Genomic DNA, 18,072 nt, shown 5'->3' with positions numbered 1-18,072 from the left:
AAAAACCTCGTATCGGATGATACGAGGTAATATCAGGCGGTAACGATCGAAATTTCGACCGTTACCGCCCGGCACAACTCGGTAACGGTCCATTTCGACTGTTACCGCCCGGTACCACTCGGTAACAGTCGAAATCGACCGTTACCACACTGTAGCAGTGCTACAGTGCTCCAACGGCCCTTTCTCATTCTAGTTAAGCCATTCTTCTCACCTCTATTTAAGCCAAAGGGGAAGGCAGTAGCATCAGTTGCATCGTTAGAAAGAATCGAGTCAGGCGACGAGACACCTTCACAATCACATTCTCTTTCTCGCTCGGTCCAGAGACATGATAGCAACACGGACAGTAGTGCCTCAACAGATGATGGCGGTGATGCCGGGCAGTCGTTGGTCTCGTCTACACAACTTGAGAGTGGTGAATGGACTGAGAAGCAATATTTTATACATGTCACTCAAGATTCAGATCATGGAACTCGACAAGGTACTGGTCAAGTTTATGCGCGGAAGGGGAAGGGGAAGGCAGTGGATGAATATGAACAAATGCGACAGAACATACATGATATAGACACAAAAAGAGGCTCACCGTATTCACAGCCATCGTATTATGTAGAATCATACGGGCAACAATAATCTGGTGATAGTTGGTCATCCTTCTCTGAGCAACAGTATGATACAGAACAGCAGATCAGTAGCGAAAGGAGAAGCTCTGACATTCACCAATATATGCCTCAAGAGTTGCCTCGGACAAAGATGATTCATGACGATCAGTCTACGATCAGCACCACATTGATGCATCAATGGCAGACGATGTATCAATACACTATGTCACGGGATCAATTTCATGATTGGGTCCAACAAACGTATCATATTGATATGTAGATGTATCAGATCGAGGACCCCGATCCACCACCTGTGGAGGCCCATCGTTCGTTTTGGTGGTAGAATCAAGTACTCAACAATCAGGTATATCTACATATGTAATTATTTAATTCATTTGAATTTTAGAGTTTATATTGTAATAAAATAGTCTAACAATTCAACTGATTTTTCTGTAGATATTTCAATCTATAACGAGCTGAAATACGAACCTCGAACAAGACTACCTCAAAGCCCGAAAAAGATATGTGATACTATTCTTACCTAATTTACATTAATTTTGCTAAACATATACTATTACTATATTTATTTGTAACTTGAAAACCCTATCTTAACTTTTTTTTTTATTTTCAAGTATTTTCGGAGGGTTAAATCTGTGAAATCAGGTGTACCGCTCGGTACACCGTACGGTATCGTACCGAGCCCAGGTCGAAACACCAGTACGGTACGCTAATGCGAACCTTGATTCTAACAACTGCATATCAAAACTAACCCATGAAGCAAAAACTGGTTCCCACAGGGTCATATATCAACTTAACAATGAGCAAATAGGAGACCACAAACACAAACATCAAGAAAATACCAGCCAGATTACCACATTCAAACATAAATGATGTAGCAATGCAGAACATAATAGGACAAAAGAATAAATCGATACATATCTTCCAGAATAATTTGTATTCAGAATCATAAGCCTTTTGGGGAAAAAAAATTGCAAAACAATACTTAAACAGAAGATAAATGATCAATAAAATAAACTCAAATAGGCAAACCTATATTATTAGTTGCCGATAAAAAGTTTAGCCAACAAGAGTCTTGATGGAATCTATTGCTGAGGACTTCAACTAAAGCAACAAAAGCTGCTGATATTTGTATAATAACAAAGTAAATAACAGATGTCGATCCCCATGGCTGGTCTCTGCATAAAAGTGCAATAATGATCATCAACTAGAGCAACTCTAGCCAAGGTAATAAAAGTTTGTTTTTTGAAGCAAAGTTAAGGTAATAAAAGTAGACAAGATTACATTAATAACTACATATGTTGTGAAAGACAGCATATATGAAAGGGAGACTTCAGAAGATGATGCTCATATCATACAGTTATTCTGTAAATCACAAATGCTGGATTGAATGAAATATGGAACTACTGTAGTATATAGCAGAACAAGTACACTAATCAAAGTATCAAACTATTCCAATTGTGCAGTGATCAAGGGTGATTTGCATCTTTTGATTTTGCTAGTTTAAATAATAAAAAAAGTTTTTAAGAGGCTTATATTTGTCCGTGAAGTAACATTCGTACAGAGACAAATGACTGCATACAATTCAATTATGCAAGGTAGTCTAGATGCAACAGCACCTTAAACAAAACCAACAAGCAATATCCCATTACATGTTAGACAACATGCCAACAACAATATGCTGAAATTGGACAAGTCAATGAACAAAAACAGAATAACAAGGTGCATTGCACAAGCTCAAGAAATGAAAATAGCTCATTTAGTAACAAATGAGATGAAATATTGGAAGTTTGTAACCAAGTCGCATCTAAGTGATTTTAGACTCATTACTAACCATCGGCATAAACAATGGTCAATGGGATCTTATCTAGGAAATTTCACTAACTCAAATCTTCAGCAAGTGTGAAATTTGACTTTTCTTTTATGCACTGGCACTATAGCGGCTATCATGTGCAGAACCAATGAAAATCATCTAATATGATGAGTGACATTGAGCATGAATTCTGATTTCCTTGAGCTTCACTATTTGATATTTGTAAATATAGAACTTCTGCAAGCATTTTCTTCACAACATACTATTCAAGTATTCATCACTGTTGACAATAAAGAAAAAGAAAACACTCAGATTCTCAGGTGCTTATTTCCAGGCAAAAGACATATGCATGCACCATTTAACAATGTACACCTAGAATTAAAATAAGAGTAGTCATACCTGAGATGAACTCACACATAAAAAGAGTATATTACAAAAAATCATTCTTCCTGCTAATGAACTAGAATTTTACTACCTGATGGCAATTTGGATTTGAAAATGTGCAATAGTCATGCATATGTCTTAAAAGGTTCACACTCTAGGAGAATCCAGACATCTAAATTAATGGCTAGTGGGGTCCAATCAAAATGACAAGCTTTGTATAAGTATTCAACGTCACCAGACATTTGCATTTGTAAATTAGACATGCCATCGCTGGACCAGGAATTATATTGTCAATAGACTCAGTACCAATCACTATGATACAAACATACACATCCACGGTTAAATAAGTGCATTGTGTCATACTAACATTTAAGAGCCGTCATCTAATTCATTAATAAGAATGTAGCTCAACCCTGCTATAGTTTATTGTCTGTCCTCCTTTTCTCCCTATCATATATGCACACATTCTTATGTATTCCTAATTGTTCCAAATTTTAGTTCCACAAAGTTTTCTTAAATTCACAAAATGATCTCACAAGAACAAATGTCCATAGCTTAAAATTTTGCTTATATGCTTTATTCCAACAGAAGGTTCTGAGTGAAACTTGTCACAATTGGAAAACTTGGCAAATGAGAACCACATATACCCACAAACCAGTTGTACAAAAACATCTCTCATATTGACAAACACGTTTTAGACCTCTATTGAATATAAAAATAGAGATACCAATCTGAAAGCCCTTCAGATGAACAAAGAACCAAAGCGATGTACTGATGCCCATCGTGCTTTTCAAGACTAAAAATAACTCAATCATGCCTTTAAAAATTTATGAAACGTTTATTGCATTAACTTTGGTTCTATGACTAGTAAGACTAAGGTTCTGCTTCTCCATTAAAAGACATTCCCTCACTTTGAAAATATTAGAATGTTTAAAGCAAGGCTCACCTTTTCAAGTACCTGACCCGTCTCAATGATCTATCGGACCAATATGTACCAGTCAATACCAATGTACCAACACATGATACACCGGTATGTACCAGTGTTTCGGTGAGAAAGAAAAAGAGGGAGGAGAGGAAGGGGTGGTAGAGGAACAGAGGAGGAAAGAAGAAGGAAGAAGAGGTAGCGATGGAGGAGGCGGAAGAAGAAGGAAGAAGGAAGAAGAAGAAAGAAGAGGAGAAGTGGTGGCGGCGACGACGAAGCGGCAGTAGCAATGGCAGCAACAGCAAAGTGGCAATGAGGCAACAATGGTGAAGCGATAGCAAGGCAGCAGCGGCAAAGATACACTAGCAAGGCAGCGGCAAGGGCAGCAGCATCGTACACGAGAAGAGGGATCGCGTTAGAGAGCCCTAATTTTTTTTCTTTTTTTAATGCTGAGTTGCACAAGGCTCCACCACTTTTATGATTTTTTTTATTTTTTTAACTGGACCACTCGAAATGGGGGTGATCCGCATATCGGCCCATGCCCAACCAATACGTACCACCTGTATTGTACCATTTCGAGTGGTACAGCAGTCCTTGGTTTAAAGGTTGGTCCTTCATGCTCCAGAAAGGTGTTACATTAGTGGCCCGCCATGCACTTGCACTTATGACCTATCACAAAGAACTATATTAAAAAACAGCATATTTTTTAAGATTAGAATTTTAAATGAGCAAAACCTAAAATACTGAGTGGATCATTATCTAAAAGAATATGAGAAAACAGCAGATTGAACAGCTAAAAGTAAACATAATAAGTTCAAAAAAATGGTCCTATAGCTTGGTTGTCATGCAGCCATGTGATGGAGAGAAAATATTTAGTTGACTTCTCTCTCACTAATATTCATGCTGACAAGTAGCAATATACTTGTGTCTCTCTAAACTGATGCAATCAATCAATAGTAAATTTCCCATGGATTTTAAAATAAAAAAATAAGACTAAGATAGCTGACTTCCACAACATCAAGGTGCTTGTTAGAATGTCAGAAAAAACTATGTTTCAGACAAATTATTAAGAATTTGAATTTCAAGCATTTAAGAATTGAGATCTCAGCCATCAGGTTCAGTATAGAACAAATTACACATAAAGACCAGAACTATAAACCAAGAAGATCGATATTAATGCCAAAATCACCTTACTAATCCAATTAGCTTGGCCCAATAAGCATCTGCTATAGGCCATTTGTCCCCTTCAATACACCAAACAAGATGAAAAATCATTTGCCCTAAGAGCATAAGCATTGAAAAGATGATTGTACAGCATGCTGTGGTATATACTGTCCAAGAACTGAATCCTGCCAAGCCAAAAAACCAGAATATAACATAGAGAATATTATGCTAGAACCAACTATATTCTTTTCAAAGCTACTAAGCAAATAAATCTGTACCATGATAAGTAAATTAAAATACTCCATCAGGACTAAATTTGTAAATTATTTCGAAAATAACACCGTCCAGACAAAAGAAATTGCAAATTTTCTGAATGCAAAAGGCATAAATTTATTCAGAACAAATTCACAACAAAGCAGTAATTGAAGGCATAGTTAGAACTTAGAAACCTCCAGCATCAGATTAACTTAAGACTCTGTGTCAGCTAAAAGCAACTAAAGTACATAATTGAACTAAGATACAATAGCAAAGAAAATAAACATTAACAGCTTGATGATTCCCCTCACTTCTCTAAAATGACAAATCCTATATGAAAATTCAATTTGCCATTGACAATTTAAGTTATGTATTGCTACTTATACCAGATAAGTCCATAACAAATAAGGACTCGTTTATCCAACATATAAGGAAGATAATCATATTCTTCATACATTTTTAAATTTGGCTCACAACAAGAAAATGAAATAATAGAATGCATGGCTTCGTTAAAAAATGTGTCCACGATAAAAACCTTATTTTATGTCATTGATGAAACAGAAACTACTAAGGCCCCCATTCATTCCATAAAGATGATTATGGTAACTAATTACTACAATAATGTATAGTTTTATCGAATGATTTGAACACCGTACCATACCCCTCGGTACGGGCAGTACGTACCAGTCCGCTAACAGACCGATACACGAACCACCTGCTACCGGGTGATATCAAGTATTTGGCCCTGTATCAAACAATACGAGGCTGTACCGGGCTATAATGGTCGAAATTTCAATCATTACCGGCCGGTACCAATCGGTACAGGTCAAAATTCTTTGTTTATGTACGAAAGGGGAAGGGGAAGCTAGTGGATGATTTTGAATAGATACGACAAAGCCTACACGATGTAGACACAGAACGAAGCTCATCGTATTTATAGTCATCGTATTATAGAGAATCTTACGACCAACAGTAGTACGGTGATAGTTAGTCATACTTTTCTTAGCAAAAGTATGATATGAAGCAGCAGATCAGTATTGAAAGTATAAGTTCTGACATTCACCAATACATGCATTAGGAGCTGCCTCTGACACATGTGATTCATGACGATCAACCTACGATCATCACCATATTGGTGCCTTTGACACATGTGATTCATAACGATCAACCTACGATCATCACCATATTAATGCACCAATGGCATACGGTGTATCTGTTGAATCTCAGATTTTGATGATGAAATCAATTAATGAATTAATAATCTAATCCATATGTTGAGATAAGTGATGCAGGACTAACTACGATCATGAAAAAGGCAAAATAATTAATGAAGAATCGAATGTTGGGCCGGAGTCAATGATCGGGCATCGAGCCGGATAAATCGAGGGATACACCGAAGGATCGGACAATGCAATGAGAGTTCGCCGAAAGCTCGCCGGAAGATCGTCGGGAGCTCGCCGAAAGCTCGCCGAGAGCTCGCCGAATGTTCACCGAGAGTTCGTTTGAACAATTGATGTGCCGGACAACTTAGATTGCTTGTATCGTAAATTGTTTTAGCCTTAACTATCGTAGTTAGGACTTTAATTTGAGTTAGTTTTGGGAGAAATCCTACTAACTCAATTAGGGGCCAATTAGGCCTAAAACAAGGCTGAATTAGGTTGGTTGGATGGCCCATTCAGCCACTTGGAGTCACGTCAGGCGATGGCACCGCCTAGACTGGGCGGTGGAACCGCTTGAGGCTCGGCCTCCCAAGTGGTCTGGGTGGTGGTACCACCGATAGTTAATGCTGCCAAGCGATGGTACCGCCCTATCAGGCGATGGTACCGCCAGAGCCCAGTCTCCAAGGCTCTGTCAGGCGATGGTACCACCAGTACCCTGGAAACCCAGGATGAAACACTTTTTGGCTCCATTTTTTAAAACATTGGGGCCTATAAAATCCTCACTCTTTCCTTCATGAAAGAGCAACGAAAGTGTGAACAAAAGTCCTGAGATTTTGAATTGTAAAAGTGCTGAAAAAGTGCTAAGTGTCCTCTTCCTTCTTTCGCTTTGTGATCATTCTAAGAGAGGTGTGAGGCTTGTAAAGGTTGTCTTCTAAACTTGTGAAAAGAAGAAAGATTTATAAGAGGGTAGTTGGTCTTCGCCCATTGAAGGAAGATAGTTAGTGATCGTCGGTGGTCTCGGAGAAAAAGGAATCGGAAGTGGACATAGGTCACGATGACCGAACCACTATAAATCCGGTTTGCACTTTCTTTCTGCGTTTCATTGCTATTACATTCTGAGTTAATTGCTTAGTTCACTTACTCCAAGTCAAGCACGCTTTCATTATCATTTTCGCTCGGTACAGTACGATACAGTATACCGAACGGTATATATATATATATATATATATATATAATTCGACGACATCGCCTTGTTTTTATATATAAAATATTTTTTAAATATTTTTTATATATAAAAGATTTTTTATATATAAAATATTTTTATAAAAGACGACATTGCCGAGGCGACACGACGTCGCCTTTTTCGGTGACGTCACCAAGGCGACGCGGCGTCGCCTTTAATATATATATATACATATATATGTATATATATACATATATATGTATATATATATACATATATATATATATATATATATATGTATATATGTATATATGTATATATGTATGTATATATGTATATATGTATATATGTATTTTTTTTTCCTTCTCCGATCGACGGCGAGGTCACCGAGGCGACGCGACATCGCCTATATATATATATATATATATATAGCGTTCGGTAACGACCGGTCCGTGTACCGGTCAGCTGACGGATCGATACGTACCTGATAAGACCCTAGGGTCTTATCATGGGAGAAAAGGGAGAAAAGGGAATGATCACTTCGAGGGGATCGGCCACCTTGATCATTTCGAGGGGATCGACCTCTTAGGGTTTTGTCAAAAGACTGAATAATATTATTTTATTATCTCCCAAGAAAAACGGTTACATCACTATTTATAGAGTTCCACCCAGAGTCCACCAGGACTTGAACTCTAATAATAAATAAATATTAAATAAACCTCTACCTGAATCTAACTGAACTAAACAAACTCAATAAACAACTGAACTAAACAGACTCAATAAACATTATTCAAAAGCTCAGAAAAATGGTCTTAACAATTCCTCCCTCTTCAAATCAGCCTTGTCCTCAAGGCTGAGCAGCATCAAATTCGGGGAGCTTCTCTTTTAGCACTTCAGTCATAGGCTATCTGCAACGCATCACAACCCGTTGATCAAGTAAGTATGGTCTCCACTTTTTGATAGTGTAAGCAACAGGTCGGTCTTTCAATGTAGTAATCATTACAAGAAACTCCTGGCCCTGTACAATTAATTTTATCTTTGAACATTTGCTATCACAAGTTAAAATTCGTCCCTCAGCGATCTTTACTTCGAATCTGTCACAGCCTTCAATGTGGTGGGTCAATCGATCAATAGTTTCACTGTCCATAAAATTGTTAGTGCTACCAGTATCAATCAAAACTATAACATGCTGATATTCCAGAGTTCTACCAACTTTTATAGTTTGTGGGTTAGAGTGGCCGGTTAATGCATGCATTGTATGTATGGTAGATCCAACATCTTCATTAGAATCTATACCTTCATGATCGGAGTCCACACTCTTAGCTTCTGGTTTCTCTCCAATTGGTTCAATCATCAGAAGTTGCTCTTGTTTACATCGGTGCTTCATACTCCACTTGTTATCATAGTACAAACCCCTTGCTGATCTTTCCTTGAATTCTTCTTGGGTTAGTCTTTGGGTGTCAGGGTTTCGATTGGGAATAGATGGGGCGGGTGGCTTGTTGATCATCTGGTTGTTGTCACTTATGTTTCCATGATTTTCCCTACTAATTTTTTTCTCATGTAGATATGCGAATGAGATCGCAACCATCATAGTGCGAGGTTGACGAGTCTTAACTTCACACCAGATATCTAGATTAAGTCCTTCGATAAATGTTCTCACCAGTTGTCGTTCAGACCAATCTCTGGCTTGATTTGACAATCGTTCAAATTTGTTTTGATATTCTAACACTGTAGAAATCTGACAAATTTTGGCGAGCTGCCCATCAACATTCTCGTACTCAGATGGTCCAAAGCGAATAAAAAGTCCTCTCTTAAATTGCACCCACGAGGGGACTCCGTGGCAAGTTTCGTACCAATCATACTACCGGATTGCATCTCCCTCTAGTTGGATTGAGGTTATTTCCACCTTGGATTCTTCTGGAGTTCTGTAAAAACGAAAAAAAAAATTCTGCCTTAGAGATCCAACTGGTCAGATCTCCATCTTCCCATCTCGGAAATTCCACCTTCATGTGTGAGTAGTTTGTGTCATAGTCTTGGGGTCCTTTTCCTGTATTTCCATATCTGTGCAACGTAGAACTTGAGCCCCCATCTTGTTGAAATTTGTTGAGACTCTCCAGTAGGCTCTTTTTGAAATCATTGTTTCTTGCAGTCGATTCTCAACTCTGATTTCCAATGCTTTCATTTGTGCTTTCATTGAGTTATCGGTGGCCATTGCGTAAGACTGCAAATCTGTAATCTCAACTCCTGTTTCTGGTGTCAGGACTAGGGCATTAATCACTGCCCTATTCGGTGTTGTTGTTGTGACGCGGTCGGTGGCAACACTGTGGGAATGAAGGGTTGCTGCGAGGATGCGAGAATGTAGCTACGGTCGTTGCGTGGGAGGCAGCGATGCTTGTTGCGGTCGTTGCGTGGAGGGATCACTGCTGCTGAGGGCTGGGAGGCAGCGATGGTGGTGCAGCTGGGGGTAGCGCCGCCAAGGACTCACTGCTGCAGTGGCTACGACGGCGCGAATGGAAAGCAGCATTGCTCTGTCTCTATGGCACTGCGGAAGGAGGCGTTGGTGACGCCGAGGGATCGCGTGCGGTTGAGGAAACAACGGTGGCTGCGGCGGTCGTGGTTGCCTTGTTTTGATCACCGTGAGGGATAGTCGAGCGACTGCGGCTGCCACCCAAGGGGAGGCAGCGATGGTGGCGCGGTTGGGGGCAGCGTCGTCGACGGTAGAAGCGACGAGGGGGTGGTCCGCTGGCTGCGAAGTAGCGGCCGTTGGGTCATAACAAGGATCGACGGGGGGCGACGGCAACAAAGGGAGCTCTGTTTTTGTCGCACCGCAGAAGGAAACGTTATTGCCGGGGTTGAGAGGCAGTAGTGGCGGTGCGGTTGGGAGCAAGGTCGTCGAGGGCGAGGAGCAGCAAGGGGCGCCGAGGCTAGGCGCTGCCACTGTCCGCTGGCCGGAAATAGCGGCGGCGGCCCTTTCTCAATTGCCCTGTTTTGGTCGCCGCGAGGAGGGGAGGTCGAGCGTCTACGGCTACGACCCAAGGGGAGGCGGGCGACGGTAGAGAAGGAGGCAACGGTGGTGGCACGGTTGGGAGCAGCGTCACCAACGATCGCCAAGGAGGGGAGGTTGAGCGGTTGCGGTTGCGACCCAAGGGGAGGCGGGCGGCAGTGGAGAAGGCGGCAGCGGTGGTGCGTGGCTACGACTTCTTCTTCCTCTCTTCTTTTTTTTTTTTTTTTTTTGACTGATAACTGCAATGAGAACACCGAGGATCGCTGCTCTGATACCAATTGATAAGACCTTAGGATCTTATCATGGAAGGGGAGAAAAGGGAATGATACTTCGAGGGGATCGGTCTCCTTGATCGCTTCGAGGGGATCGGCCTCCTAGGGTTTTGTCAAAAAACTGAATAATAATATTTCATGGCCTCCCAAGAGAAACGATTACATCACTATTTATAGAGTTCCACCCAGAGTCCACCAGGACTTGGACTCTAATAATAAATAAATATTAAATAAACCTCTATCTGACTCTAACTGAACTAAACAAACTCAATAAACAACTGAACTAAACAAACTCAATAAACATTATTCAAAGGCTTAGAAAAAGGGTCCTAACAGTACCATCCGGTACGGGCAGTATTATTCGAAACTGCATACCTTGGTATTTAGAACCTTGGTTTTATCAAATAAATCTGTAAGAACCATGGGGTTTAGTACAGTTTGTAGGTTATCGCCCACTAACTTGCAGAAAGCTCACCACCCAGTTTGAGTTTATTTTCCTTTTACAAATTTGACAGTTCACGTTTTTTAGGTTTTAATACCTCTTTATATTGGTTGATCTCCCTCCTTGCACCATCTGCCAGCCTAATACTCCCCTCCTCCTAATCCTCCTCAACCTCCACCTCCTCCTCCCCTCCTCCTCCACCCCCTTTTTCAATGTCCAAAAGTAAGCCAGCATATGGTATGTTGAAATGCTGGTACATACCAGGCCCATAGTGGTCCAGCCAACAATTGGTAGGGGGTCCAGTATAAATATTATAAAACCACAGTAAGTACTATTTTTTAAAAGTATATAAGAATTCCATTGCCTCTAAAAATGCATAAAAATTACAATAACTGTAAAACAAAAGATAATCATTTTAGATAGAAGACAACCAAAGGCCTACGAAATTAGATCCAATGGTAAAATAATTTCTTTCCATGAAAAAGGAAAAATCATCAATTAAAAAGAAAAACAATGGTAAGATAGCAAAAATGTACTTTCTCCAAGAAGGACTTTCTGAAGTTTTCAATCTAAGATTATTAAGAACCATGAACTACTACAGTAGCTCTAGAAAAAAAAAATTTCCATAACATAAACAAGAGGACTAGATTATTGTTATCATCCAGGGGTGGTCATTCCCAACCTGTACATGCCAACCCACCCAAAGATCAGGTTTCAGCAAGGAAATCCAGATAACACTGTTTGCATGCCCAAATCGGAATCTGATGGCACTCAAAATTTCCCTCGATGACCACTTGACGGTGATGAAATCTGCCGCTAGTTGCATGCCCAAATCAGCACCAAATTGAGCCTCCTCAAGGTTCATGATTTCTCGAGCGTCAACAAGACAGCCATATGATTTCTTGATTCATAGTTAAGTAAGATTCAGTGAGATCTAATGGATATATAATGATTAATACACCACAAATTTGGTCAAGATGTATAAAGTGAGGATAAAGGGGCTTTAAGGGCACCGGGAAAGGTCCATTTGTAACCCCTCCTTACTTAGTGTAGCACTTAAAAAAATGCAATCCTGGGTAAATAAATTACCTGTTGAGGACCTAAAATGTGCTGCCACTTGAATCAAAATCAATAAGACACTTTCTCACCAAATTTTGTCACATATTGAATGAACTTAATTTATTTTAAGATATGATACACATTGTTGTTAGAATCCTACGATTCAGTGATTAGGATCATACAATCTGAATAAACAAGACAATTTCTAAACAATCCTTATCCTACCTTGGATCAAATCCCATAGAATCATCGATCTAATTTCAATTTTTTTGAAAAAAAAAAAAACACATGACACTGACATACCACAGTGTACCACTCAGTACAAGCGGTACCAAGGTTTGACTTACTAATCCGAGTCTGTGTGCCAGTCGACCGCTAGCACGGCTCGCGTTTCTCTGTACCACCGTACCGACACATGGTACATCGGTGCGTACCGATTTTTCGACTAGGAAAAAAAAGAGGTTGAAGAGGAAGGTCCAATAGAGGAACAAAGGAGGAAAAAGGAGAAAGGAAGAAGGAAGAAGAAGAAAGAAAAGGAGGAGAAGAAGTGCAGCGATACCTAGGAAGCAGCAGCAACATCAAAGGGAAGCAATAGAATCACAACAGTGAAGAGGCGGTGTCGCTATAGCATCGCAACGACGAAGCGGTGAAGACGCAACGCCGCTGCAGCATCGCAACGATGAAGCAACAAAGAGGCAATGTCGCTGTAGCATCACAATGGTGAAGCGACGAAGAGGCAGCACCGCTGCAGCATCTAAGTGGCGAATCAGCCAAGAGGTAGCGTCGCTACAACAGCGAAGAGGTAGTGTCACTGCAACATCACTGCGGCGAGGAGGCAGTGTCATGGCTTCGTACACGAGAAGAGCTCTGATATGTTTTTTTAATGTTGAAATGGACTAGGGCCCACCACTTTTTGATTTTTTTTATTATTTTAATGTAGACCGCCCGAAATAAGGTGGTCCGCGTATCAATCCACGCCCAGACCGGTATGTACCGCCAAAATTACATCATTTCGGATGGTACAATAATCCCTGGGCGATACATACCCGTCCAACAGGGGATCGGTATGGGCGATACATACCAGTCTGTCGATACACCTCACTGTAACACGTGTCGGTATACCGATACGGACCGGTAAGGCGAACCATGCATGAGAGTATTCAACTTGATTGTCATACTCTAATAAATCAATTTTGTCTTGTAATTTTTTGGGTGTTGATAATGACAAGAAGATGAGGGAAGATGGAGAAACTATTTTTACAAGTTATTTGATAGAGATTATATAGGCAATTTACTTTGAGGTAGCACATATTCATAAGTATGGCAAACATATATTTGTTTATGGAATCAGAGATATTCATAACTCATAAGTATGGTAATCATATATTTGTTTATGAAAACAGAGCAAGTTAAAAAGCTTTAAAGAAAACAAAAGGGCAAGAGTATAGAACCTAATGGCGCTCCTATTATTATTTGTTGTCTAAGAAATCTACTTGTCATTTTGTTATTTATCAAAACTTTGAGAAGCAAAAAATGCCTGACTAATAAATATATATCATTTTCGTATTTATATCCATAAAAAAAAAAAAGATATTCATGTTGCTCAATTATAGAATAATTAAGCTAATGAAACATATTCGAATCAACCAAGAGGTAGTGTCGCCGCAACCGATGAAGAGGCAATGTCGTTGCTTCGTATGCAAGAAGAGCCCTAATATATTTTTTTTTTTAATGCTGAAATGGATTGGGGCACACCACTTTTTATTTTTATTATTATTTTAATGCAAACTGCTCGAAACGGGATGGTCCGTGTATCGGTCCACGCCCGGACCAGTATGTACCGCCAAAACTATCATTTCAAGTGGTACAGCAATCCCTGGGCTGTACATACCAGTCCAACAAGGGATCAATATGGGCGATACATACTAGTTTGTCGATACACCTCATTGCATCATGTGTCGGTATATTGATATGTACCGTACCGCCAGTGGATCGGTATATCGGTACGGACCGATAAGGCGAACATGCTTGACAGTATTCAACTTGATTGTCATACTCTAATAAATCAATTGTCTTGTAATTTTTTAGGTGTTGATAATGACATGAAGATGAGGGAAGATGGAGAAACTACTTTTACTAGTTATTTGATAGAGATTATATAGGCAATTTACTTTTTGAGGTAACACATATTCATAAGTATGGTGAACATATATTTGTTTATAGAATTAGAGATATTCATAACTCATAAGTATGGTAACCATATATTTGTTTATGGAAACAAATCAAGTTAAAAAGCTTTAAAGAGAACAAAAAGGCAAGAGTATAGAACCTAATGGCACTCCTATTATTATTTGTTGTTTAAGAAATCTACTTGTCATTTTGTTATTTAACAAAACTTTGAGAAGCAGAAATGCCTGCCTAATAAATTTAAATCATTTTCATATTGATATATATAAAAAAAGAGATATTCGTGTTGCTCAATTATAGAATAATTAAGCTAATGAAACATATTATGTTGGAAGAGAGTGATTCAACAAAGTCGTGATAAATTTTGAATCATTTTAGTATTAATATATAAAGAACAAAAGAGATATTTGTGTAGTTCAATTATAGAAGAATTAAGTTAATGAACCATATTATGTTGGGAGAGAGTAATTCAACAAAGTCTAACATATAAGACACATACTTCTGTAAATCAGTTTGATTTTGTGATTGAAAAAGAAATCATAGAAGTTGTTCATTAACTACGAAAATTAATGAAAAATGCAAAGAGAAAAATAAAGAATTGCAGATGGGTTCTATTGATGAAACCTATGATGGAGTTCTTAAGGATATATTATGGTGGGTTTTAGAAAAGAAAGGGATAATCTTTTAGCAAATTTAGCTATGACAAGAAGAAGTAAAAATATATATAGTTAAGACAAGTAGGCAGGAAGCTCTAAAAGTAAATGTTTTGCACATTTTAGATAAATACATTAATCATAGAATTAAAGCAGAATGCTGAAGTGCAGAGATCATCAGGACCTCCATGCAACTGTTGTATACCCCTTAGATTAAAAAGAAATTTCATAAAAAAGTCATATGAAATTGCATATAAAAAAATAACAAGTATATGATTGTCTGATAGAAAATGTTCAAGGAATTAAAGAAGCCCCATAAATATGGTCAAAAAGTGTAACAATATATATTCTGAAAGAGACTTACTGGATTAGAATATAAAAACTGTTGACATGAGATCAAGATGGCGTGTGAGAGGAAAAATCATACCTCCTCTTGGAGAAACAAATAGAATCGCAAAAAAAAGTAACATATCGATCAGAGAGATCAAATTCCAACCAAGCAAAGAAGCTGCAGAAAAACAATGGAAAGCTTTTATATAGCGAACCAATAAGAATAATCTACTAAGTTCATCATGACTTCCCATGATAATCAATAAACTGACAAATGAACATATGCAACTAATATACTTTCAAAAGCAGGGTGAGTTTGTCCTGAAGAATGACATCATTTTGAACTTTGGAAGTGTGGTACAATATTTTGCAGTTATTCCAACATAAATAGGTTGCACAAAGTAAACAGAGTTTTGATGAATGTTATAGAATGAATTAAATTTCTATTTTTTCAAATTATGTGTAAGTGCAAGGCCACATTCTCAAAGGCGTACATTAGATTTAAATTATGCCTTCTTATTTCACTTTGCAAGTGATGTCCTATCTTTAAAACATGTCCAACCAACCCGGCCACCTACATCTACTTATTTACAAGCATTATATTCAATAGCCTGCACAACAGCCTTGCTGTCTTACTCCTTCCCTAGTCTCCTTTACCCATAGAGACCAACAATCCATACGATAGAGTATCTGGTATCACTAGAGCACCAATCTACATTGGAGACAAGCTAAGTAACCTCAATAACAACTTAACTATTTAAGCATCCCATCAATTATTCTATTTCTCTACCCAAGTTCCAGGACTCCTGTTTGAACATGCTTTGGTTGTAAATTTTAGTGCTAACATTATACTCCTACTGATCAAGTGCGCTTTTATCAATTCCTCTTCTCCATAACTTTTATGTTTTCCGTTCCATTACCGACCCCCCCAAGCTTTAAAACACCAGTAGATTGTGAAAGTTTCATCAAGAGGTTTCATGGACGTAGCGCAGGAAAGAGTCGTGAACTTTTTCTTTTCTCAAAAGTCAAAACTATCCATGCAATCCACTCATCCATCCTTGAACTTTCTTGCTCTAAACTATCCATGCAAGCTCCGGATTCAGCTAGAAATTACCTTTTCGTTTATGGCAAGAAAAACCCTGCAGTAAATCAAAGCTCACACCAGCCTTAATTCTAAGCTACAGGTCTGTGGTAACCTAATATGCACCGCAAAATTCCGGTTAAAAACCTTACAAAACAATCGCACTCTAACAGTCAAACATCTAACTGATTAACAATTATCTTCTTCAACCAATCACTCCCTCGCAAGAAACAAAAACAATTTGACCCCGTCCGGGCAACTTCTCGAAACCGAATACGAAGCAATCCTCCGCAATCACGTGAGAAATTAAGTCATTGTCGTGAAAGCAACGGAAGCGAGAATGAAAATTCCGATGAATTACCTGCCAAGAGCAGCAGAGGCAGCAGGAAGCTGCCGAGAAAGCCACCCATCGGTGCTCTCCGAGTAGGAGATCGCCTTATCATCGGTCATGGAAGGCTGGTGGAATCCCTAATTCCTCTCAGAGACATTTAGAATCTTCCTCTTAAGAATTCGCTCCTCGGGATCAAGAGCTCGAAGGCGAGAACGAGAATCGAATCCAGGAGATGATGCTCGTTCTCATGAAAGGATCAAAGAGGGGATCGAACGCTTGGGGGCAATTTGGGATCCGGCCTTCAGTTTGGTCGGTCCAAAAGGGCATCCAGCGACTCCGAGGGGGACGTTGCGTCGTTGGAAGCAACTAAAATACCACTTCTACGTGTCTCTCCTACGCGACCTGTCTCCTGGTGGTCCCCACGTTTTCTATCCAACCATAAGCGAGGTACAATGGCACGTTACAATAAATAAGTAGAAATAGTATAAACACTGCGAAAAGACGGCAACGGTCTACTGGAGTTCGTCATTTCATGCGGACGTGCGTTCAAAAATTTCTATAACTACGTGAAATCTACCGTTCCGATCACGTGGACGGATGACTGGTGGGTAGCTGGGACCCGCCAGGTTGGCAGCAAATCGACGGCTGAGGGTGAGCCACGATGCTCATGGAATGGTTGATGCTTCTTCCTGACAACCCGGACACTAATGGCATTAACGTTGCTGCTCTGTTTCAAGAAGTAAAATGAAGTATTAGGAATCAAGGAACTGATGGAGATTATTTTTTGTTAGTTCTTATTTTGCAATAGAGATAACTCAATAACGTGATATGTATTCGAGGATGCGTGTGTTATTTTACTTCATAGAATTCGTTCAATTTGATTAATTTTATTAGTTATATCACTTTACCTTTGTCGAGATACAAGATTCACATTAGTCGTATGAATTCTTTCAATTAAAATTAATTATCTTTATACTTTCAAAATGGATTCCAAAATATCTTGCAGGGAGATAACGCTAGCCTTTTTTTTACTTTTTAATTAATAAAAAAATTACATAATCTCATAGTCGAGAGATAAAATGTTTTCTAATGGATATCATTTGATAAGTTTCACACTAGATATCATTCATAATTGATCCAAAAATATCTTATGGAAAGATTCAATTTAGTCTTTTATTCTTCAACTCCTCAACTAATAAAGAATTATATATGATATTA

The 18,072-nt window shown here is 39.0% G+C and overlaps 1 protein-coding gene across 2 annotated transcripts in view; it reads right to left on the bottom strand.

Moving 5' to 3' along the window:
- Nucleotides 1-17,201, bottom strand: part of LOC135650281 (piezo-type mechanosensitive ion channel homolog) — a 66,501-nt gene extending 49,300 nt beyond the window's left edge. For both annotated transcript variants that reach the window (XR_010501492.1, XM_065169575.1), the window contains exons 1-4: nucleotides 16,885-17,201; nucleotides 15,540-15,620; nucleotides 4,923-5,082; nucleotides 1,647-1,792 (exon numbers count right to left, since the gene is read on the bottom strand). Coding sequence is in view for 1 of the 2 variants with exons in the window: in XM_065169575.1 (XP_065025647.1) it covers nucleotides 1,647-1,792; nucleotides 4,923-5,082; nucleotides 15,540-15,620; nucleotides 16,885-16,966 (469 nt within the window). In the remaining variant the exon portion in view is untranslated. The remainder of the gene's footprint in view (nucleotides 1-1,646; nucleotides 1,793-4,922; nucleotides 5,083-15,539; nucleotides 15,621-16,884) is intronic.
- Between the last annotated feature and the right edge of the window lie 871 nt (nucleotides 17,202-18,072).

This window comes from Musa acuminata, chromosome BXJ1-4 (assembly GCF_036884655.1).
Source record: "Musa acuminata AAA Group cultivar baxijiao chromosome BXJ1-4, Cavendish_Baxijiao_AAA, whole genome shotgun sequence".
NCBI lineage: Eukaryota > Viridiplantae > Streptophyta > Magnoliopsida > Zingiberales > Musaceae > Musa > Musa acuminata.
Note: the sequence above shows the minus strand (reverse complement) of the source record. Positions and strands in the feature narration are given on the sequence as shown.